General features: G+C 55.3%; 2 protein-coding genes across 9 annotated transcripts in view; one reads left to right on the plus strand and one right to left on the minus strand.

Annotated features, from left to right (window-relative positions):
- SLC39A11 (solute carrier family 39 member 11) overlaps window positions 1–24,154 on the plus strand; it is a 255,618-nt gene that overhangs the window by 22,029 nt on the left and 209,435 nt on the right. For 4 of the 8 annotated variants that reach the window (XR_003095421.1, XM_006029467.3, XM_006029468.3 and 1 more), the window contains exons 1-3: window positions 19,400–19,451; window positions 21,505–21,638; window positions 23,075–23,113. Coding sequence is in view for 7 of the 8 variants with exons in the window: in XM_006029467.3 (XP_006029529.1) it covers window positions 21,531–21,638; window positions 23,075–23,113 (147 nt within the window). In the remaining variant the exon portion in view is untranslated. Of the gene's footprint in view, window positions 1–19,399; window positions 19,452–20,075; window positions 20,211–20,591; window positions 20,681–20,970; window positions 21,034–21,504; window positions 21,639–23,074; window positions 23,114–24,154 lie in introns of those variants that run through there. The other 4 variants (XM_025210928.1, XM_025210930.1, XM_025210929.1 and 1 more) reach the window with 4 other exon arrangements.
- On the minus strand, window positions 1,113–13,874 carry SSTR2 (somatostatin receptor 2). Its single transcript, XM_014522637.2, has 2 exons — window positions 13,821–13,874; window positions 1,113–2,304 (listed from the first exon to the last, which is right to left on the minus strand). Exon 2 carries the CDS (start codon window positions 2,226–2,228, stop codon window positions 1,113–1,115), a length of 1,116 nt encoding a protein of 371 aa, XP_014378123.1. The 5' UTR covers window positions 2,229–2,304; window positions 13,821–13,874.

A 24,154-nucleotide genomic window follows, 5' to 3' on the forward strand; every position in this document is an offset into this window, starting at 1 on the left:
CCCTGGCTCCCAGGCCACATCCAGCCCATGTCAGCCCACCTGCAGGTCTCCCCACAGGTCTGGAAATGTGCAGCATGAAGCCAAATTCCCAGACCTGCGGGCCAGGTGATGAGGCCCTGCAGGCGAGATCAGCATTAAGGGGGCAGGGAAGAAGGGCACATTTTACATTGAAGAGAGCATTTTTTGGCCAGCCGAGTTTGAAGGGAGAAAGGGGAAAAGCAGCTGCTCTGAGATCTGAGGCGGGAGAGCCAGCCCCGAGCTGATGCCCACCCGCAGCTAGCGATGGGAAAACACGCAGACACGGAGGTGCCTGGCTGCCTGACTGGGGACAGGGATGTTTTTCTTCGGATGTGATCTGAGTTTTGTTGCTTCCCTAGTGGCAGGAACGCCACTAAGTAACGCACCGGCAGCCTCCGAAAGCCGCGGGGGGCCGGGGGACCTGCTTAATGATCAAATAATACAAAGATTTGAATATGGGGCGTGAGGAGGACCTGCATATTTTCCATGCCCTACCGGAGGGTTTGGCTGTGAAGATGTGCACTGGTGCTCTCAGCCAGCTTCAGTGTCCCCAGCTGCATGCCCTGCTTTGCAAAGACGCAGGCAGAAATGTCCGTGCGTAAGACACACCGGGGTGGGATGGAGCATGCCAATGCGTGCAAGCACATAGCATGAGCACCCCGGGCTGTGTCCATGCCGCCCTGCTGGACAGGGCTGCCTCGGCCCCGCTGTTTCCTTATGTGTGAACGCAGCCTGCATGCCAGGACCCCTGCCATCGTCCCTGTGGGTAACGCCAAAGGGATCAATGGAGTGGCAGCAGGGCTGAGCTTGGCCTGGGACTGCCTGCTTTAAATGCACACGCATGCATGTGAGCTTTTCCAAGGGGTGGCTCTCAGCGTGTCATCTGAGCTACATCCTTCTCGGGACTTGACAGCCAACCTGCCTGCGGCTGAGCAGTTCGTCTGGGTACGGGACCCTGCCCCCTTCCCCATGAGTTGTGACACTACCACCCCCGGGACCGAGCAACGGTCAAGCGCTCTGGACCTGACTCGCCGCGTGCTACTGCCCTAAGGAGGAGGAGAGGAACACTGATGAAGGACAATCCCAGAGTCCCCTTAGATGCTGGTCTGCAGATCCCCATTGAGGAGGGTCCTTTGGGTTTCCGTGGTCTCGTTTAGCCTAGATTTATCCTGCTTGCTGTCGCTCCTGTCCGCATCGTCCATGCCACTGACCTTCACCAGGCAGAGGACGTTCTGAAAGCTCTTCTTGAAGTTGTCGGACAGGAAGGCGTAGAGGATGGGGTTGGCACAGCTGTTGGCGTAGCTGAGGACCACGACAAAGTCGAACATGCCCTTGAGGGCGGGCGTGGGCACGATCAGGACGGAGACGGAGGAGACGTTGAAGATGTAGAAGGGGAGCCAGCAGAAGATGAAGACGGCGACCACAATGGAGACCATCCGGGTAACTTTCTTCTCCGACTTTTTCCTTTTGGAGGAGCCCACTCGGATGCCGGAGGACTTGACCTTGATGATGATGAATAAGTAGCAAAGGCAAATGATGGTGAGGGGCACTAGGAAGCCCAGGATGAAGGCGTAGATGATGAAGCCCGTGTACCATGCGCCGGACTCGTCCGGCCAGATGATGGTGCAGCTGCTGCGCCCGTGATTGCTCTGCACCCCGGCGTAGATCATGATGGGCATGATGACCAACAGAGAGAGCCCCCACACGGCCACGTTGATCATTTTGGCCGTCCTAGGCCGCCTCCACTTGGCAGACTTGATGGGATGGACCACGGCCAGGTACCGGTCGATGCTCATGACGGTGAGGCAGAAGATGCTGGTGAACTGGTTGATCCCGTCCACCGTCATGACGACCCGGCAGATGGCTTTGCCAAAGGGCCAGTGGACCAGCGCCACTTGCATGGCCAAGAACGGCAGCCCCAGCATGAAGAGCTCGTCGGCGATGGCCAGGTTGAGGATGTAGATATTGGTGATGGTCTTCATCTTGGCGTAGCGGAGGATGACATAGATCACCAGGGTGTTGCCGCAGAGCCCGATGATGCACACCACGAAGTAGATGAGGGTGAGGACGGCGTTGCTGGTCAGGTCGAAGTGGTTGTGGGTGACGTTCTGGGAGGCGTTGGCAGGTGTCTCGGTGGAGAGGTTGTGGAAGGGCGAGGCCGAGGAGTACCAGAACTGGGTGATGTTGGGCAGGTCCGGCTCCCCGTCCATGGCTCCGTCCTGACCGGGCGCAGACGTCTCAGAGGAAAGGGGCTCTCATCCTCGCCGGCTCGAGGGGCTGGGCGGTCTAGAAAGCGGAGAACATGGGCACAAAGGAGTCCCTTCCTGCTCCCTCTCGCAGAGCTCGCCCGGCCGGCTGCAGGCTCTGCCTCCCTTTCCCCGCAGCCTGCGCCAGCCCGTGCCCCTTCCCCACATCCGCATGCAAGCGCTTGCACGCTCAGCCCCGCGCTGTCTCGCATCCAGCCCCGCGAACAAGGGACGGCTGGACCCGGCAGCCTCACCCAGGCGTTTCTCTGCTTCGGACGCACTGAAGGCACCGGGAGAAACCCAGTGACACCACCTCATCTGGCCCCAACAACCCCAGAGAGAAAGGGGGTGACACAGACTCATCTGGCCCCAAAGACCCCAGAGCGGAAGGAGATAATACACATTCATCTGGCCCCAACAACCCCAGAGATGAAGGGGGTGATACAGCCTCACCTGGGCTTTGGGGTCCAGTGCTGAAGACCCCAGAGAGGAAGGAGATTATACAGACTCATCTGACCCCAACAACCACAGAGATGAAGGGGGTGACACAGCCTCATTTGGCCTCAAAGACCCCAGAGAGGAAGGGGTGACACAGCCTCATCCAGCTCCAAAGAGCCCGGAGAGGAAGGGGTGACACCACCTCATCTGGCCCCAACAACCCCAGAGAGAAAGGGGGTGACACAGACTCATCTGGCCCCAAAGACCCCAGAGCGGAAGGAGATGATACACACTCATCTGGCCCCAACAACCCCAGAGATGAAGGGGGTGATACAGCCTCACCTGGGCTTTGGGGTCCAGTGCTGAAGACCCCAGAGAGGAAGGAGATTATACAGACTCATCTGACCCCAACAACCACAGAGATGAAGGGGGTGACACAGCCTCATTTGGCCTCAAAGACCCCAGAGAGGAAGGGGTGACACAGCCTCATCCAGCTCCAAAGAGCCCGGAGAGGAAGGGGTGACACCACCTCATCTGGCCCCAACAACCCCAGAGAGAAAGGGGGTGACACAGACTCATCTGGCCCCAAAGACCCCAGAGCGGAAGGAGATAATACACATTCATCTGGCCCCAACAACCCCAGAGATGAAGGGGGTGATACAGCCTCACCTGGGCTGTATCACCCAGGTCCAGCCCCAAAGACCCCAGAGAGAAAGGGGGTGACACAGCCTCATCTGCCCCAAAGACCCCAGAGAGAAAGGGGTGACAGTCTCATCTGGGCTTTGGGGTCCAGCCCTAAAGACCCCAGAGAGAAAGAGATGACACAGCCTCATCTGCCCCAAAGACCCAGAGAGGAAGGGGATGATAAAGCCTCATCTGGGTTTTGGGGTCCATCCCTGAAGACCCCAGAGAGAGAGGAGATAATACAGATTAATTTGGCCCCAGAGAGAAAGGGGGGGACACAGCCTCATCTGCCCCAAAGACCCCAGAGAGGAAGGGGTGACAGTCTCATCTGGTCTTTGGGATGCAGCCCTGAAGACCGCAGAGAGCAAGGAGATAATACAGACTCATCTGGCCCCAACAACCCCAGAGATGAAGGGGTGACACAGCCTCATCTGGTCTTTGGGGTCCAGCCCCAAAGACCCCAGAGAAGCAGGGTGTTGTATCTCCCTCTCTTCCTCCTAGCTCCCCTGTGCTTTGGATGCCCCCCGGGGAGCTGAGGGGAGCCCCTAGCCATGGCATGGCTTTTCCTGCAGCCCCGCAGGCTCCAGCGAGGCCTCTCGGAGAGAAAAAGGCCAACTCCATCCAAACCCTTCCTGCAAGGTGGGCAAGGGGCCGGACTGGCTCCTTTGAGGTATTCAGACCCCTTGCACATCTTGGCTTGGAAGTCAGATGCTTCAAGAGCTTTGCAGAGGGGGTCTTGCCACCCAGGAGCCCCCCTCTAATGGCTGTTGCTAGAATTGGCTTCCTTGCCAGTTGCAGCTCTTTGGGGGTGCCCCCTGCACCTCTGCTTGAGCACCCCTCTGACCCTGGATGAGCACCGGGGGCTCTCATCTTCCTGGGGAGAGACGGGAGGCAGCGGAGCATTTGCAAAAAGCCCTGGCATGGAGGGCACAGTGTGCTCAGCAGCCTCTGGCAGCCCGTCTTTGAGCAGGGAGTGGGGTGGGAAGACCAAAAAGCAGGGTTTAGGGGAGATAACCTCTGCTCTAGCTTGTTTGAGATCTCGCAGGCAATTAAATACCAGCTCCCCCACCTCCCTCCATCACTTATCGGAGAGACAATAGCATGCAGGAAATTAAGAGCAGGTTGGAACAAAGAGCCCCAGGCCTGTGCTCCTGATCAACATGAGCAGGGGCTGGTCTGTCCCATCTGCCATTAGAAATGTGCTTGCTGGGGTAGATCTGGGGGCACCGGGTCCCCAGGACTGGCAGGAAAATCAGTAGCAGCCTCATAAATCTGAAAGGGGTGGCTGTGGGGGGGTGGGGCATGGAAAAAAGGTTTTGTCTGAAATAAATGGCACAAAAATCAATAGCAAATCAAGGTGTGTGGGTGGCAGGGGGCAGCTGTCCCCATGGGGCATTAAGAGCCTGCATGACGGGCACAAACCTAGCTCCAGTGCAGACCGAGCCCCTGTGGGGAAGGCAGAGCTGAGCACTGATCCTTTCAGGCCATGCAAAGGAGCAACGGGAGTAGGCAGGTGCTGTGTGGGGTAGGTGGAAGGGGGGTGCCCAGTGAAGGGGCACCCTGCTGCAGCAGGCATGCCGAGGAGGGGGTAGCATACAGGGCCCAGCGCTTTGTTGGGGTAGGAGACCACGGCTGTGTGAAATGAAGGCTTTGGCTCTTCTGCAGCCCTGGAGCAGCTGGAAACGAGTGCAAGTGTGACTGCTGAGGCCATGCTGAGCTGAGGTCCCCCTCGATGCTTGCTGCTTTGCCCCTTGGGAATGCTACCCCAGGGTGGAGCTGGGAGCCAGACCCTGGCAGAGGGGATGGCTGAGTGCTGGGCCTTGCTGCCGTGGGTCTGGGGAACTTCTCTGCCTCTCCATCTGCTAGCCCAAAAGCAGGACCCTAAAGCCTAGCCAGCCTCCAGGGCATGGAGAGGCTCTCTGCAGTGCTCCAACCGCTTCGGCAGGTGCCAGAGCCGTGCCAACCACAAATGTTAGGTGCGTTTCTTGCAGGAAACTTTGCCATTTCTCTCTCCACCCTCCAGCAGCTCTGGGCAGCAAATAACCAGCCCGCCGGCAAGCTACTACTGGAACTGCCCGCTGCTTGGCTAGCAGCAAGGAAAGGGCTCCAAAAGCAAATGAGATAGCCACGTTCAACCCCCACGCAGTGATCTTCTGTGTCACTGAGGTTCAGGGTTGGATCCTAACCTAATGCAGGGCATGATTGTTAATCAATGTGGTTCCTGCTGCAGCGTAGAAGGCACGTGAGCTTCGAAAAGAAAAGCAAAGATGCTCTTGAAGCAAAAAAAAAAGACCCATCCTGTTCCTATGCACACCCCACGGCTGTGAAACCAGCGGGAAAGAAACGTGGAGAAGACAGTTTGTGGCTTCTGTGCGGAGCGTTTTGTTAAGAGTCTCTTGGAAAATCAAGGACATGTGACCTGTGCCCCGTCCATGCTCCAGGAAGGAGGCTGGGGGACGTGGTGCACGCATGCCTGGTGCCCCAGTGCAGAGCGTGCGGTGTCTTCATGCCTTCTCCCAGCTACCTGGAGGAGAAGGCATCTGAACCCGTGTCCTGGGGACTCGTGGAAGGAGGCTGCAGATGGCCTCCAAGCTGGCTGGGAGCAGAACGGCTCGTTCTTCTTGCTGTCTCCTTGCTGCTTGGAGTACAGACCGCTCTGTCACGGGGGAGGCAAGCAGCCAGATCCAAATGCTTATGGAGGGACCATTGCAGCGGCACAGTCTGTGGAAACCTTCCTTCCACCTGCCCATTTAAAAGTCGGTCTGGAGAGCACCTAACCGCTGCTCTTTACCATCATCTTCACCCCTTGGTGATGGAGATGGGTCCAAAGCAAAATCCTAGAGGCATTGAATGGTTCATAGCTGGGCGTTTCACCCCCAGTTTCCCTTGGCATCAGCATGCGTGCCCCTGGGTCAGACCGGATCTGACCCTCGCAGCTGGTTCTGGGCCAGGCCTCCAGCACGCTCCTCCTCCTCCGACCCCATCCTCCTGGGTCAGGGGTCCTGGCTTGCTCTTCCCTGCAGAAGGGCAGCTACCTAGGTAGGACCCCTGTGGATCGAAGCTCTCTCAGCCGCTCCGCCTCCAGCCGGAGCCATGTAAATCCTCCACCTCTGCCGCTGCTCACCGCTTGCCCTGTCCCGAGCAGTTCATCTGAGCAGGGACAGTCCTCAGACCTAGCCGTGGCATTGCCATTAGCACCGATGCACTTCTGCCATTTCAAACGCTGCACGGTCCCATCCCTGCTCTTGATGCTGAAGTCACAGGTCTCTCACCTGCCTCCCCCCCAAAGTGTCGTCCCAGCCCACGGGGCACCTGGAAGGGCTCTTGCATCTCAGCCCCTTTGGGATTTTCTCCTGGCGCCGGGTCAGGCTGATGCAAGAAGTCTGGGAGCCCGGGGAGGAGGATTGGTGCGAAGGCTGTACAAGACTACGGCTGAGTGGGGTGGAGCAGGGGTGTCCCTTAGAGAAGTGCTGAGAGATATTGTCTGTGTTAACAAGGCATAAATAAAAGAGATCCTGGGAGCAGAGACTTGCTAGGCCTCGGGGGACTGGCTGCATGGCCACCCCTGCCCGAGGAAGGAAACCAAGGCTGCGTGGCATGGGTGTACGTGCCCCTTGCATGTGGCAGCGCTGACCTGGGTTCGGTGCATCTGCCTTCGTGGCTGGCGCTGGTTTAACAAGATCTATCTCAGCCACCGCTTTCCAGGCCCACGCCAGGGGCTGATCGGCAGCGCAGCGAGGGGACGAGTTGTTCCAGACACCTTGTTCCCAGCCTGTTCTGGTTCCTCCCAATCTGATTAGGCTGTTTCAGGGAAGGATGGGAGTTCCCCGCTCTACGCCCCTGCCCCGGAGGAGCAACCTAATGGCTCGGGCAGGGGCGGTGCAGACCGTGATGAACGTGTCACTTCATCTCTCATGGGCACCCGGTGCCTGCGCTGCCCTTTCTGTCTCTCGGCTCGCCTTCTCCTCTCCTCTCCATCCCTGGCTAATAGACGGACCTGCTCCGGCTCTCACTGCTGACTGAAGCTACTTCGAATGGCATCCCCCTATTTCAGTTCAATTTTACAAATAATTGTGTTTGCCAGGCAGGAGGCTTGCAGGGCTGTAGCAAGTCAATTATGCTGTTGACTGGGATGGAGAAAGCTTTGCAGTTGCTCGTTAGTTTGATAAACAGGCCCGGATCATCGCAGGGCCATGCCGACATGACCGAAGCCGGCGTATTACAGAGCCCACAACCCGAGAGCTCCTAATTGGAGTTTGCCTCCATTTTGCAAAGGGCCTCGACTCATTCTGCCCTTCCGCTGCTTTCCCCGAACTGGCGTGGGATAGGCACATCCAAGCAGCCAGCTGCTGTGGCATTGGCACTGCGTGTTTCTTTTGGGGGGGTTTCCTCCTTCGTGGGCGCATCTACACGAGATGCTTTGAGGGTGCATTAGGGCATGTGTCTACACATGGGCACCTTTCATGTGCTTTAAAAATGGTGACTTTGAGGCTAATTGCACCTACATTTCGAAGGGCAGGTATCAAATTTAAGTGCAAATAGTTAAAGCACATTAATGCACGTGTAGGCACGTTAACATGCATTAACGCTGTGTGTATGGATTGATCTGGGATTAACTTTAATCCCAGGTCTATCCATACACAGTGTTAATGCACTTTAATGCCTGCACATGTAGATGCCTGCCTAAACCCACTTAATGAGCATGAAGCCAATGCACATTAATTTAAGAGTGCTTAAATGCCTGTGCAGACACGCCCTGTATATACTTAGCATTGTTGGGGGTGGGGTATCCCACACTCCTTTGCATGGCTGCTAGGCTCTGTGCAATGTGCCATAGGAACAATCCCACGTGTTGGGGCACCTGGGGAAGACGGCTGGAAATTGCCACTTTTCGTATCCTGCAGTCAAACCCCGAATAGCCCACGGTTCCTCCCTCTCCGCCCCCTGCATGCTGCCGCAACCTATTCAAGCTGGCAGAGCCCGACCGAAGGGAGCTCAGTGGCCTTCTGCTGAACGCCTGCTCCCAGCAGGATGAGTCCTTCGGACTCGGTTCCCAGTCCCCGCCGTGCTGGAGGAGGTGGGTTGCAAGCGGTGGCTGCGGTGGAGAAAGCTGTCCAGCAATAGGCGCCTGCTGCTGGTGTCCACCAGCTGCCTTGATGGCCCTCTGCAGTGGCTGCCCTCCAGGTTTCCAGGCTAATTTGGTTCAAGGGATGCTCACACGGTGGAGGGAAGAGCTGCTGGCTTCTAAGAGCGTAAGAGATGCCATGGGTGCTAAGAAAGCAGGATCTGTCCAGCCTGATCCATTCCCTGCTCCTCTTCCCTTGCATCTTCCAGTCTTCAGAGGCCTGGGAAGTCGCGATTCAGCGCTTGCACTCCTCTGCTCAGGCTCAGCCCGATCACCACATTTGGGATCAGGAAGGACTTTCACCACACGGGCAGATCGGCATGGACTGTCGAGGGGAGGAGGGGAGGGTTGCTTCCATGCACAGCTTCTTGCTTGGATCTCTCAAGTGAATGGGCCTTGTGGTTGTGCGACAGACAGGGCTGTTGTGTAGTGTCAGGAATAGGTCAGGCAATGGGATGGTTTGGATGGGGATGGCTCTGTCTTGAGCAGTGATCTCTGCAAGGCCCCGCCAGCCAGCTCTTCTCTGACTCTGAGGTCCAGTGCATTTCTCTGGGTCCCTAGGAGATGGCCAGCTGTCTCTGCACTGTCCTCCCAGCCCCGCTCCCTGCTGCATGGCTACTTGCCGCGATCTGTGCATCTCCTGTGGCTCCAGTGAGCTGGGTTCACCGGGCTTGCGGCCCCAGCCTGTGATACCAGCTTCTCCCTCCTTCCTCCAAGCTGTTGCTACCGCCCTTGGGAGCCGTGATGAGGAAGCCCCACAGCCATCCCCTGCTTGCAGCCCCTTTGCTCGGAGTGAGCGGAGCAAGGAGCTCTCTCCTCCCCGTGCTGGCTGCCAGCCCTGCTCACCCCCGGGCGTGATGGGGAGGCTGGCCGGGCTCCTCGCGCAAGCACATGAGCGATTGCTGCCATCTGCGGGGAATGTAAACAGCGCTTGGGGACTGAGCTCCCCATCCTTCTCCCCGGGAGCCTCACAGGGGACTGGGAGCAGAGGCATCTCCAGGTGAAGGTGGTGCGGCAGCCATGCAAAGGTGTGTGGGATACCACCACCGTGCACGTGGCAGCCTTGCTCCCTTCCTGGCTGCAGACAGGCAGGAACGGAGCCATGTGCAGATGTTCCCTGTGTACAGATGTTTGCAGCTCCTCCGAGAAGGTCTGTCCCAGCCCCTCGTGGCTCAAGCCAGCCTCCAGTGCTGTGTCCAGGGCCTTCTCCACGGGGCGCTGGGACGTGCCAGCTGGTGGGGTTCAGAAAACATTTGGAAAAAAAAGCCAGGCAGGCAAGGGCACTTTTTTCCTCTTGCTCCATGAATGCAGCACTGTGCAGGATGCGAGAGCCTGCTTCGCTGCAGGGCCTGGCACCGCGCCTGGCTCCCTATCTCTTGGGGCACTCCTCTCTGCCGCTCACTCGTGTCTCCGATTCCTCCCGACACCTCTGTCGATATTGCCGTGAGATTAGCGGGCTGCACTCGGCGTGCTGGGGCGGGGGCAGTGTGAAAGAGGCTGTGTCAATTAGCCATATGTCTTCGAGAGGGAATAGCTGCTGTAATGAGCCACGTGCAGCTAAGGACTGGAATCGCTCCCCTCTTTGCTGGTCGCCCATTCCCCTTTTGCAGTCTTGGTGGCTTTCTTCCCTTGCCGGGCTCCTCATCACCCCAGATATGCTCCTTGGTACCCCAGAGAAGCCTGGTCTGGATTCTTCCCTAGGATGACCGCTGACTCCAGCCCCTTGGCCCCTGCTAAAGGAGCCCTGAGGTGCCCAATAAGTTTCCAAATAGCCAGGGCCTGGGCAGAGGGGAGCTTGGCATTGCTCCCAGGGACACTTCCAATTGCTTTGCAGTCCCTTTGCATGCGTTGTGCCAACGCCACGTCCCTGCTCCACCCTCCCTTTCTGCCAGGGGTAATGCAGAGCTGTCCAAAGCTCAGGGCCCAGCTGCAGCTCCGTGCCCTGGGCACGCTGGATGCCTGGCATGTTGCCGCCCTGGTCCCCTGTGTGGGCACCGTGGCCACCTGCACCCAGAGCTCCCTGCTTTGCTGGCAGGCCAGCGCTCATTGCCTGTCACTTCGCTGTCACTTAGCCCAGATGCACGGCATTGATTGCTAGTTATCTGGCCATTAACAGGAAAGGAGCATCCAGGCTTTGTGGAGGACTTTGGCCTCCAGAGGCAGTGGCTGGAGCTTGCTTTGAGGATGGGCTCAGGCTTTGCAGCTGCCAGCGTCCCTGTAAGCAAACCTGCTATCGTGGAGCTGGCCTGCCCCTGGCCTTTTTCAAAGCCTTGTGGCCCCCGCAGAGGAGTTGGCACACAGCTGTGAGGTGCAATAAGTGAAGCCAGGAACAGGAGCCTTCCCTCCTAGGACCCAGTCCTGTGCTCCCGTAGCAAGACCATGTCCTGGGGCCTGACTGGTTCTTACTGGGAAATCTTCTGCAGCCCTGAGAGGCTCAGGCAGTTGGGAGAGAGTCAGGAGCAATAGTTAGAGGTGTGCTGAGTGCTTTATCCACTCACCAGCAATGAAAGGTTATAGGGCGCTGGTGAGTGGTGCTGGGAATCACGGACAATGAGGGCTCGAAGGGATGTCAGGAGGTCACATCTAGGCCAACCTCCTGCTCTAGTCCAACCTCAACTACATCATCCCAGACAAGGCTTTGTCTACCTGGGTCTTCAAATCTCCAAGGATGGAGACGTCACCACCCTCCTCGTGACAAAGTTTTCCTAACTAAGGAGGTTAGATGAGCATCTAGCTGGGGTCATCTAGACCCAGCGCTCTTTCCTGCCTACGCAGGGGGTCGGACTCGATGATCTATTGAGGTCCCTTCCGACCCTAACATCTATGAATCTATAATATCCAACCTCAACTTCCCTTGCTGCAGCTTGAGCCCATTGCTCCTTGTCCTGCCATCTGCCCCCACTGAGAACAGTCCAGCTCCATCCTCTTTGCTGCCCCCCTGCAGGGAGGTGACGGCTGCTATTCAATCCCCCTTGGTCTTCTCTCCTGCAGACTCAATCAGCCCATTTCCCTCAGCCTCTCCTCACCAGTCCTGTCCTCCAGCCCCCGATTCATTTTCATTGCCCTCCCCTGGACTCTCTCCAATGTGTCCACATCCTTTCTGTAGTGGGGGGCCCAAAACTGGACACAGGACTCCAGATGTGGTCTCCCCAGTGCTGAATAGAGGGGAATAATCACTTCCCTTGCCCTACTGGCAACACACCTACCAATGCAGCCCCATATGCCATTAGCCTTCTTGGCAACACGGGCACACTGCTGGCTCCTATTCAACTTATTGTCCTCTGTCACGCCCAGGTCCTTTTCTGCAGAGCTGCTGCCCAGCCCGCCACCCCCAGCCTGCACCGGTGCATGGGATTGCTCCCTCCTAAGTGCAGGACTTTGCACTTGTCCTTGTTGAACCTCATGAGATTTCTTTTGGTCCAATCCTCCAATTTGTTGAGGTCTAAATCCTAGCCCTACCCTACAACATATCTACTACTCCCCCCAGGTTGGTGTCATCTGCAGACGTGCTGAGGGTGCGCTCTGTGCCATCCTCCAGGACGCTGATGGAGATATTGAACAAAAACAGCTCCAGGACTGACTCCTGGGGCCCTCCACTTCATACCAGCTGCCAACCAGACATCAAGCCATTGATTACTATCCTTTGAACCTGATGATCCAGCCAGTTTTCTATCCACCTTACAGCCCATTCATCCAGCCTGTGCTTCCTTAGCTTGCCTGCAAGGATGCTGTGGGAGACAGTACCAAAAGCCTTGCTAAAGTCAAGGTATATCACCTCCACTGCTCTCCCCACATCCACAGGTCCGGTCATCTCATCACAGAAGTCAATCAGGTTGGTCAGGCATGACTTGCCCCTGGCGAATCCTTACTGTTTCTAATCTTCTCCTCCAAGTGCTTAGAAATGGATTCCTTGAGGATCCGCTCCATGATTTTTCCAGGGACCGAGGTGAGGCTGACTGGTCTGGATCCTCCTTTTTCTTTCTTAAATATGGGCACTAGATTTGCCCTTTTCCAACCATCCAGGACCTTCCTTGATCTCCATGAGTTTTCAGAGATGATGGCCAGCGTCTCTGCAATCACATCAGCCAACTCCCTCAGCACCATGGGGTGCATCCCATCCAGCCCCATGGACTTGTACACATCCAGCTTTTCTAAATGGGCCCCAGCCTGTTCTTTCACCATTGTTGGCTGGTCGTCTCCTCCCCAAACTATGCTACCCGGGGCAGTCGTCTGGGAGCTGTCCTTGCTTGTGAAGACTGAAGCAAAAAAGGCAATGAGCACTTCAGCCTTTTCTGCATCCTCTGTCACAAGGTTGCCTCCCCACTCAGTAAGGGACCCAACACTTTCCCTGATCCTCTTCTTGCTCCCGACATACTTGTAGAAGCCCTTCTTGTTCCCCTTCATGTCCCTTGCTCCGAGCCAAGCCCTCCTCCTTGTGCTCCCTCCAGGTCCCCCACTCCTCCCAGGGTTTTAGTCTCCATCCCTCGACCAACCTAGTTTAAAGCCCTCATTGCTAGGTAAGCGAGCCTGTCTGCAAAGATGCTCTTCCCTCTCTTTGCCAGGTGGATCCCATCTCTTCCCAGCAACCCTTCTTCTTGGAACAACATCCCACGGTCGAAGAAGCCAAATCCCACCTCCACAGCACCAGCTCGACAGTGAGCGGTCCTGCCTGGACAGACCCCTCCAGGTGCAAGCAGAGGAAAAGCTGGCAGTGGCTCTGGCATTGCAATGTCCTCCAGCCATTTCTCTGGGTCTCTTAATCCGCTGCCTCTCTCATGCTGCCCCTCGCGCAAGCAGACCTTCCCTAGCAAACTCACCTGTTTGCTGCTCCTTGGCCCCGAAACGTTCCCCTTTCCCTGCTGCCTCTCACCAAGCTTGCAGTGAAGGAAGGTGGGAGTTTCCAAGCAAACTCCCTCGTGCACTCCTCCTGGGTCGGGACTGTAGTTAAGCAAGGGGCTTCAGTACTGGTCTCCCTGCTGCATTTTATGCATGTAGTCTAGCTACTTATACGTAGGTTAGCTGCTCTGAATTGAAAGAAAGAGCTTACCTTAAAGTCTCCCCTACAAAGCGGCGGGCAGTGAACTGACTTGCAAACTGCTTGCCCTGTTTGCTCCCTCCCTGGTTGCTTGGGGAGTCTCCTTTTAGACACTGCTGGGCCTGGACTGGCCCCGTCCCCTTGTCAGGGCTTTTATCAGACATGGGCAGTAATCACCGAGGTCGCGCTGCTTGTGGCACACGCCTAAGCCACACACATCCCACCAAACAAACACTCAGCAAGCCAAACACATGGGCAGCGCTGGCTGCCTTACCTTCCCAGTGCAGGATCTGGTGCCTGGTGCCAGGCTCCTCTTCCCCGTCCTTCTCTTGCCCCGAGTGAGCTGCTTGCAAACTGTTTGCTGTGCCTGTTCCCTCGCTCCTGGGTTGCTCAAGAGGGACGTGTGCCTCTGCTGCAATAGGGAAAGGCAGAGCCAGGTGACTCAGGCCGCATCCCCGCCCCGCACCATGTGCTGGGGTTATTGGATAAAGCAGGTGGGCGGAGGTGAGGTGCACGCCAACCTGCTGGAGACTGTGACGGGATGGGGATGGGTGCAAGGTTTGCCCCTGGCCCCTCCTCAGATGCCCACGGTCCTCCTCTGTCCAGCCGTTTCCTCTCCCTGCTGGCCCCACTCTCCACATCTGGCTTGTTCGAGCGGCTAATGAAGGATGCAGGCAATAAAGTGGGGAAAATTGATTCCATCCTAAATCAGGGAGGTTTTAAATGGGCTTGACCTTTCCCGAGTGCGGTGGAGATGAACACTTTAATAAATGAGGATGAGGGTGCCAGAGGCAGCGTTCAGCCTTCCCGCTTGCCAGGGCTGGAGGCTGGCATGAGAGGAAGGGTTGGGCAGCACTCGCGAGGACGGGGCTGGGGGCATTGGTGTTGGACACAGTGTGTGCATTACCCGTGATGTCCCCCCCTGGCCTGGAGCTGTGTGTGGGCAGAGAGAAACCAGCTCAAGCTGAGATCCCAGCATCACGATAGAAGGGGCCTGGCCAGATGTGGGGACGCGGCATTGTGCCCTCTTGCAATGGCAGAGTGCAAGGAGGGGGTCAGAGACCCCCGGGGTAGCTGAGCTCCCCCCTGCCCAGCTCCATCAGCAGCTGGAGTCTCTCTAGCTCTCCTAGCGGAGACGCTGCTGGGGTCGAACTTGGGCTGGGGGCCACGGCAGGCTCAGGACAGGGACATATGAGCCTCGATTTGCTCTTTGCAGAGCGCACAGCTGGCTGGCACTCCCCCTCGGGGCCTCGTTAGCCATGCAATTAACAGCTTCATCCATTAAGAGGAGAGAGAACTCGCCCTGGCAGCTGGGGCTGGGCTCTGCATCATGCCTCCAGTGCCCTGCATTGTGGGAAAAGCTCCTCTGGTGCCCGGGGCTGGCCGTGCCGTGCTCTGCCATGCCGTGATGCAGTTGGGTCCCCGCGGCGCAGCGCTGAGAGGGGCAGACCCATCCGGCAGTGCCTGTCTGGCTGGAGACTCCCGACGGCCATGCTCCAGTCCCTGGCAAACACGTGCCGTGCTCAGTCGTGGGTCCTGCGGCCTGTGGGGACCCCTAGCTCAGCCAGGCAGACCGAGGCTGGCAGGGGGCTGGGCTCCACCACGCCGGTGTCGTGCCGGCTGGCTCACTCCGACAGATTGGGGAGTGAAGCACAGAGCAGGAGGGGGTGGGCTGGGTTGGCCTTGCCCCCATGGTCACCCACCCGGTCCTTCTCCATCCGCTCTCACACCAGCCAGGTGCCGTGACTCTCTGCTTTCCTCCTCCTCGCTGCCAGGCTGCTGCTGGCTCCTGGGCAGGAGGTTACTGGGGAGCGTCCATGCTGGTGATGCTGTTCTCCAAGGGGGGAAGACACCCCGGGCAGAGGTACTGGTAGGAGGGTGCTCGGTGCTGGGTTGTGCCGTACACTCATGTACAGCCTTAGGTCCTACTGGTCCAGTTGGGTCAGACGGGTCTGGGTCAAGGAGCCCTGTAGGACCAGCCCCAGCCCTTTTACTTTCTTTCTCCTCCCCTCTGCAAGGGGCATCTCTCCAGGGGCGAGATTTTGGGGCACAGCTTTCCAGACAAGGGGAACTCCCCATCCCTTATCCTCCCATGCAGCGCACCTTGGTCCATGTCCCGTGTCCCGTGAGTGCTGGATGCACTGTTCAGTGTCCAGCAACCAGCAGGCAAGCAGCACGGGGCTGGGTACACAGGTGTGATTTAGCACCGGGCGTCTCTGTAGTGACATTGTTCATCCCAAGGTGCCTGGCTGAGGCTGACAGCGAGCTGTTGATGGGAGATTGGATGAGGCATTTGGGGAAAGACTTGGTCCTTTGCAAACTGCTTGTGGCTTTGCAGGCAGGCAGGAGCATGGAGCAGATGCAGTATTGCCAACTCTCATGATTTTTGGCATTGTTCTTAAAGTCAGTGCTTGGGGAATGTGAAAAACATAGCTCTTTCTATATATATATATGTGTGTGTGTGTGTGTGTGTGTGTGTATGTGTGTGTGTGTATATATATATAAAAAAAAGTGTGTCTTGCCAAAGCTAGTCGCTTCTCCTTCTTGTGTTTTCTTTCCCGGGTCTTGGCTTCCTGCCTGGGGTTTTATCCAGCTGTGGTCACAGCAGCAAAACTCCTCTGCCCTCCAGCCATCACGGCGCGCCCAGAAGGATTTCTCCCTCCCTCCGGTCCATGCAGGTGTGGGCTCTTTGCACACAAACAGGCCATGCTTCAGAGCTGGGGGCAGCCTCGTGCAAACGGCCTGGCTGCCAGGCAGCCCTCTGTGGGGCTTGTGTAGGGAGAGATCACCGGGCTAAAACTTAGAGACCCGCTCAGAGCAAAATCAGGCTGCTGAGTGCTGAGATTTCGGGAAACCTGGACTGAACGGTGCGTGCTGAGTGCTCGGAAACCCGGGTGACGAGTGGAGCCCTAGAAATATGGGGTTTAGCAGCTCTGATGATAACTCGCTGCACCCAGGCAGAGGACTTCAGCGTAAATAGTCCGAGTCGACTCTTTGGGGACTCTTGTCTTTGCCCCGGCGCCGAGCACATGGTGGGAACTAAACTAATACATAAGACGTTGTTACCGCAGAGGGGGACCGCGGTAGTGCAAAAGGACTGGAAGGGGCAGCATCCTTCGGAGCAGTTTGCTTGTCACTGGGGGAGAAAACTATATGGAAAAAATATCCTTAGCCATCAGCACTCTGCTTGTACATGAGCTACAAATCCCCAGCCAGGGAAGAGGAATTTCTTCACCTCCCTGACGCCGGGTGCGAGGTCCTCCTGAGTCCTGTAAGTCTGGCACCTGGAGATCCCAGCCCCCTCCTTCACATCTGGAGTGCTGTGTCCAGCTGTGCGCCCTCCACTGCAGAAAGGATGTGGTCAACATTGGAGAGAGTCCAGCGGAGGGCAAGGAAAATGGTTGGAGGGGCTGGGGGACAGGACTGGTGAGGAGCGGCTGAAGGAAATGGGTTTATTGAGTCTGCAGAAGAGAAGACCGAGGGGGATTGAATAGCAGCATTCACCTCCCTGCAGGGGGGCTGCAAAGAGGATGGAGCTGGACTGTTCTCCATGGGGGCAGATGCCAGGACAAGGAGCAATGCGCTCAAGTTGCAGCAAGGGAAGTTAGGGTTGGAGATTAGGAAAAACGTCTCACTAGGAGGGCGGTGAAGCACAGGAATGGGTTACCCAGAGGTGGTGGCACCTCCATTCTTGGAGGTGTTTAAGACCTGGCTGGGCAAAGCCTTGTCTGGGATGATGGAGCTGGGGCTGGTGCTGCTTGGAGCAGGGGGTTGGACTAGATGGGACCTCCTGAGGCCCCTTCCAGCCCTCATTGTCTGTGATTCCTCCTCTTCATCCCCTGTTCACCTTCCCTTGCCCCTGCTTGGCCCAGAGGATATCCCCCATGAGCAAAAAGTTGGGATTTGAGCAAAACTGTTCAGTCGCCCATGGGCCTGTTTGGACCCAGAGCAGTAAGACTAGGTCTGCCCCCTGTTCAAATGCACCCCCCTTGTTTGAATGCCTGAAAATTAAAGAATTTTTTTTTTGCAAAAATCTAGTTGGTTTAATAAAAGATATCACCTCTACTGCGAGTCCTGATTGCTTTCCCCCCTCTCGTTTGGCAGCCTCCTTCCCGCATCTCGCCAACCCCAGGCTGGACTTTGGCCCTTGTCCTGCTGTGCTGCAACACAGCTGCAGAATGACCCAGCACCATCTCCTGGGAAGATGCAAAGGGTGCCTTTTGCACCCGCTGCCCTTGGCCCCTTGGAGCAGGGCCCAGGCCTGCTGGCTTTGTGCAGCGCCGAGCACCAGTGGGAGCTCAATGCAACCCATGCAAAAGGACTGGAAGGGGCAGTTTACTTGCAGCTGCGGGGAGAAAACTAGATGGAAGAAAATCCCCTTATCCATCAGCATTGCAGGGGGCAAAAGGGCTGGGAGGGGCCATGCCCCCACTGGAGAGCCCAGTGCTGGATTAGGACATGCGGAGGCCCTAAACTATGTCCAATTTAAGAGTCCCCATACGATAAAAATAATCCACAAAAATGGATTTTCATGAAAATTTAAGATGCATGATTGTTATTTCTGCCGGTCTCCAGGTTGGAGCTGTATTGCTCTAGAGGAAAAAGCAATCGGGGATCAGAGTAGAAGCGATCTCTTTCATTAGACCAACTAAATTTTTGCTAATAATATATATATTTTTTTGCAAAAATCTAGTTGGTCTATATAGATCTCTAGATATCTTTATCTATATAGATCTCTAGTTGGTCAAATAAAAGAGATCACCTCTACCATGAGCCCCGATTGCTATTTCTGCACAAATTGAACTCAATAATGAATAATAACTGTGAAGCCATAGATATCTAGATATTTATATAGATGTATATACTAGATATCTATGGCTTCACAGTTATTGTTTATATTGAGTTCATCAATTTGTGCAGAAATAGCAATCGGGGCTTGTGGTAGATGTGATCTCTTTTATTCGACCAACTAGATATCGATATAGATAAAGATATCTAGATAGCTATCTAAATCTATCTATATCTAGATAGATATCTAGATATCTATATAAGAGAGAGAAAACTGGACATTTGCATTATAATATGACAAAAACAGACATATAGATATATCTATCTATCTAGATATATATAGATAGATCTGTATAGATATCTTGATATCTATATAAGAGAGAGAAAAAACTGGACATTTGCATTGTAATATGACAAAAACAGACACACACATACACATATATATGTCTGTTTTTGTTATATGCTTGTCATGTATATGTCTGTTTTTTGTCATATTACAATGCAAATGTCCAGTTTTTTTCTCTTCTATAGATATCGAGATATCTATATAGATCTATCTATACATATCTAGATAGATAGATAGATCTATATGTCTGTTTTTGTCATATTATAATGCAAATGTCCAGTTTTCTCTCTCCTATCTATCTAATAAATAATTAGATATAATATAATATATCTATAATAAATAGATAGATCTATAAGATAGATAGCTAGACATATCTATACGTCTGGTTTTGGCATATTACAATGCAAATGTCCAGTTTTTTCTCTCTCTCATACAGATATCAAGATATCTATACAGATCTATCTAGAGAGATATATCTATATGTCTGGTTTTGGCATATTACAATACAAAAGTCCAGTTTTCTCTCTCTTACTTATCGGCCCCAAACTATAGTTTCAGTCTAAATCCGGCTGGGATTGGGAGAGGGAGCAGCCAGCAGCGCCCGCCCGCTCTCTTTTTTCCTCCCACGCAGCAACGCGAAACATAAAGACCCACCGATTCCAGCTCTCCGATTGGCTGCGGCGGGGGGGAGGGGGGGGGGGGGGCGACACGTGTCAGCAGAACCCGGAAGTGGCAGCAGCCCTTGGAGCAGGCAGGGCTGCAGCAGCAGCAGTGAGTGGGGGTCTGGGGCAGTGCCCGGGTGCAGGGCCCTGGGCGTGGGGCTGGGGGCCCCTGGGCACTGGGGCAGAGCCCCTGGCAGGGAGCCTTCCTGGCTGGGGGGCTGCAGGGGGCTCTTTTCTCCATGCCCTGGCTGTGGGCAGGTGGCAGGATGGGGCCAGGGGGTGTATCCAGCATGCAGCGAGGAAGGGCAGCAAGCAAGTGGCAGGGGTGCAGGGGAGCGGGGTCTGGGTGGCATCCAGCTGGGACAGGCTGGGGTGGGGGTCGCGGGCGCAGAGCTGCCGTCCGCCTCGAGGACGCCCGGCGTAGGGAGCTGCGCAATGGCAGAGGAGGAAGGGAAGCACGCAGTGTCCTGGCCCCCTGGGAGACCGTGCAGAGCAGGGATGGGACTCCACAGCCATCTTCAACCCCACCGATAATCCCCCTCCCCGGCAGGCACCTTCTTGGCGCGGAGGGGCAGCGGGAATGGAGGGAAAGGATGGGCGTGAGAATGCCAAGGGCAGCTGTGGAGGCTGTGGGGCATGTCGTATCCCCAAGGGTCGGTGCTTTGGGGGATCCTCGGGGCACTCAGGAGGCTTAACAAAGCAGCCCGGGACCCAAGGGAGTGGGAGGACCTGTGTCCTCGAGGGTTACTCCTCGAAGGGACCATGGGAGATCGTCGGGGCCAGTGCCCTGCGCCGGGCAGGAACGATAACTGGCGGTCAGGAGACCCCAGCGAGGCGACTGTCCAGTCTCCTCTGGAAGTCTTCCAGGGTAGGCGATTGCAGCACCGCTGGAGGGAGCTTATTCCCCAGGCTGGACATCCCGTGTGTTGGGTGGGCGACTAGGAGGGCTCGATCCCTGCTCTGCTCGGGCAGCCGGGCTTTAAACAAGGGGACCTCAAGCCTATATTTTGTGCACCAGTTTGACAGAGATCTGAGTCCTTAAAATCGGCCTTTGGCTTCCAGCCTTTGCAGCGAGGAAGGGGACTAGGGCAGAAAAAAAGGCAGCCTTTCGGCTAGTGTGTTACTGGGTGTTGAAGTCCAGAAGGCAGGAGGGTTTTGCACAGAGCTTTACTGATATTGCATGCTTCTGCCTGAAGATACATAGCAGCTTTTTCTTTTTTAGATGTCTTGATTGACAGACAGCATCTCCCTTGGTGAATCCTTAGTGTGCCGTGAGCATGACGGCAAGTTAACTAGGTATTCCTCAGATGCCAGGAGGAAACATCAGGGCTCCTTTCCGTAGGTTATTGGAAGTTTTAGCAGTTCAGAAGTAGTCACGTAGTCTTAATATTGCTGCTTTAGTTCTTTGTCCGGTGTGACACAAGTGTTTGCGAACAGTGTAATGAGTATAGTTGGTGCTCTGCATGGACTGCTGTGCGGTTTTCACTGGTGCAAGCACGCATGCATCTGCTGCACCCCAGAAGTGTAGTGAATGTGGGCTTGGGATTTCTGCTCGGACTGAGGGACGGTGTGAATTAATTGTATTTCTCGTCTTCTCCCTTTTCCTAGTTGTTTGGTTGGGAGAACTGAGGGCTTCAAGGGGAGCTACTGGGGAATGTAAGGATGTGCCAGCCTGTGTAGTTTCCCTGGAGGTTGGACTCCTAGGTTCTTGCTCATGGTGGTAGAGGGTGTCTTTGTTTCCCACCCCCCCGCATCCCAGAAAGAAAACTTGTTCTACGCGGATGGATGTCCTTGGGCTCCCACGCGGAAACGGGGTCCTTGCAGGGTAGATCCCCACTGAAGCCAGGGGGGCTCTATGGAAAGGTTCATTGACACAAGGGAGCGGGGAATGACTTTTGGATTTCAATGTCACAAACTCCAGCAGGGTCCAGGCTGCCTGAGGTGGGAGCGGACCAGACGAGCTGCACTGCCAATGGTCTTAAACTGGATTTGCAGTTGACCGGCCTCATGCCCGGGGCTCTGAAGGGAACATTAGGTGCCCAGCACCTATGAAAGCCAGGCCCAAAGCTCCTCCTGTTAATAAGGGGTAGGGGTCGTGTTCTTGGTTTAAAGCCTACATTGTGTTTGATGCCTTCTCTCCTGATACCCTGTGTCTCTTCTAGGCTGGTGAGCTCCAGGCAAGTTCAGGATGATCGCAGGCCTCAGTCCGGTGGTCCAGGCGCTGCTAGGAACCTTCTTGACTTGGGGGCTGACGGCAGCGGGTTCAGCACTCGTCTTCGTGTTTTCCAGCGGCCAGGTGGGTATGGAGAGTCAGGTGGAAGCTTCTCCCTCCCTCCAGACAAAACTCTGAGGCCCTGGGTTTGCAGGGGAGGGGGATCTAGCTGTGTGGCCCCAACACCAGGCTGGGCAAACTCGCCCTGCATGGACTTTTCAGCCACCTGCGCCCTCCCTGCTGTGACTGGAGCAAGCATTTATCCAGTGCTTGCAAATCCCATTTGCATCGACGTTGTGGCACAAAGTGCAGGCGCGGGGAAGGAATATTTGATTACAACGAGCTGGTTTGCAGCGAGTTTCCCTTCTCAGGAAAGGGGAATGCCAGAATGACAGGCCCTTCCTCAGCTGCTCTTCATCCTGGCGTAGCTGCAGCTGTATCTGCTGCACATGGAGACAGCAAGTTGGCTCTTTCTTCCTGCTGGCCCAGCAGGACCCATGCAGCTCTGATTCGGGCACCGGCTCTGAGCTGGGTCGGACTAGCTGGTGCCAACAGCCTGAGAAAGAAAGAAGCCAGCTTGACTGTCCAGCATTCACCCTGTAGGGATCCATCTTCTTTTGGTCTAAAATAGCCCCCATCTCCTTTGCTTCAGACAAAGCTACAAAGGCACGATCTAGTCCCAGGTGTGTAGGAGGGAAGGGGCAGGCTGGAAGCTGGGATCTGTGTTCTTTGCTGCTGCCTTCGCTTCGGTGTCTTTTAATGTCTTTTGTTATGAACTTCAGTTAGTTTTTCTGGGGTGGAAGCAGCTGAAGTTGTGCTCAAGCCTGTCAGAGCTCCAAGCTGCCATCTTCCAGTCCACAGGCTGGTGCTGGTGTTGCTTTCAAGAGCTGGCCCCTCTTTCCTTCCCCACCTGGTTGCTTCTTACTGCCTTTTTTTGGACAGCTTCTCCAGGAGTTTGTTCTCCAGGGAGCTCTCCAGTGCTAATGTTCTTCCGCTTGGGGCTCGGGAAGACGGGTCGCTGCGTGATTGAACCAAGCAGGACTGAGCCGTGAATCATTGCCAGGCTGCCAAATCAGGGGGCTCCTGCTTTTGTTTGTAACCCAGAAGTCATGAATAACGTTGCCAGAAGACCTGCTTAAATCCACCCTCTGCAGAGCAGCGTGGCAAAGCACGAGCTTGAGAGTTGCTGAAGGCACACTGGGACTTCAGCACGTGCGTGAAGTGCAGCCTTGGCTTGGGCTGGTGACCAGCCCTAGGATGCTGAGCTGAGATGCTGCAGACCCAGTTCAGTGTCCACAGATGTCCTGTGTGACTTTGGGAATTCACTTAGTCACTCTGCGGCGCTCATCTGAACGTAGGATGCTCGGCTTTGAAAGAGAGCTGTGCCTAGCTGCCCCTGATATAGGGGAGCATAGGAGCATCTTGAAACTTAACCCCTGGAAAGCTGTTCCCCTGCCAGAACTGTTGGCCCCTTGTTCCATTTGCAGTTGGTAAATGAAGGGCTTTGTTTCACTTTTCAGAGGCGGATCCTAGATGGCAGCCTGGGCTTTGCGGCAGGGGTGAGTACAGGACGTCCTCATTCTGCTAATCAACTGCTACTGGCATCTCCTCCCAGTCCACCCCAAATCTCACTGTGTTGATGAAGCTTGCATGAGTGCCCAGGATCTCATTATAGTGGTGCAAAGCAGTGGCAAGTTATTTGAGCCCTGTCGTGTATCGGTGCCTCTGGGGGGAAAGCTGGGGATCGTGGGGGTGCCAGCCTGGTAGCAAGCTGCATTTTCCCACCTGCAGCGGGTTTGTCCCTTGAGTTTGAATCCCCCTTTGGATTTGTGTGTCTTGTCCCCTTCAGCTTTCTTATGCCGAGAAGGAGCAAGGACTTGAGCCTGCATCGCCACCTCTGAGCATCCTACTGAGTTCGGGCATGTGCAGTTATTCCTGTTGGCAGGAGTGAGGCCTCAATCCACAGGACTGTGCAGACCTAGTGTTTGTGTGAGGTCGAGCGTGTTCCTGCAAGGGAAGTGGTGGTTCAAGTGTTGCAATGGAGGGCTGCAGCTTCTGGCTTTAATTGCATCAGGGCTGGCTAGGAAAAGACCCCAGGGATCTGTACATCTCTGAAGTCTTGCTGTCAAGATCCTGCTTGTCCTTTCAGGAGCCTGGGTGTGTGAGAGCTGCAGGGCAGGCAGGGTAGGAAGTTCCCTGGCTCTTGGTGGTTAGGGGACGTTTCTGCACTGTTTCCCACTTGCTCTGGAGCGCGGCTGTGCAGCCAGGTATCCAGATTGTAGCCGTATTGGTCAAGTGCCAAAAGCAATCAGGACTCGTGGTAGAGTTGATATCTTTTATTAGACCAACTATAATTTTTTTTTTGCAAAAATCTAGTTGGTCAAATAAAAGGTATCATCTCTACCATGAGTCCTGATTGCTGTGCAGCCAGCTGACTTAGATCAACCTTTTGCACCTTACGTCTCACCAACCATTTGGTCAAAAAACCCTGGTCCCACCACGATAAAAACAAACCCCCACTTTTTCCCAAGAAGTGTATTTTTACGTTTACGTGCATTTTAATATTATATGAATCATTAATGGACATTTTTAAGGACATT

The sequence above is a fragment of the Alligator sinensis genome, unplaced genomic scaffold, assembly GCF_000455745.1.
Source record: "Alligator sinensis unplaced genomic scaffold, ASM45574v1 scaffold282_1, whole genome shotgun sequence".
Taxonomy (NCBI): Eukaryota; Metazoa; Chordata; order Crocodylia; family Alligatoridae; genus Alligator; species Alligator sinensis.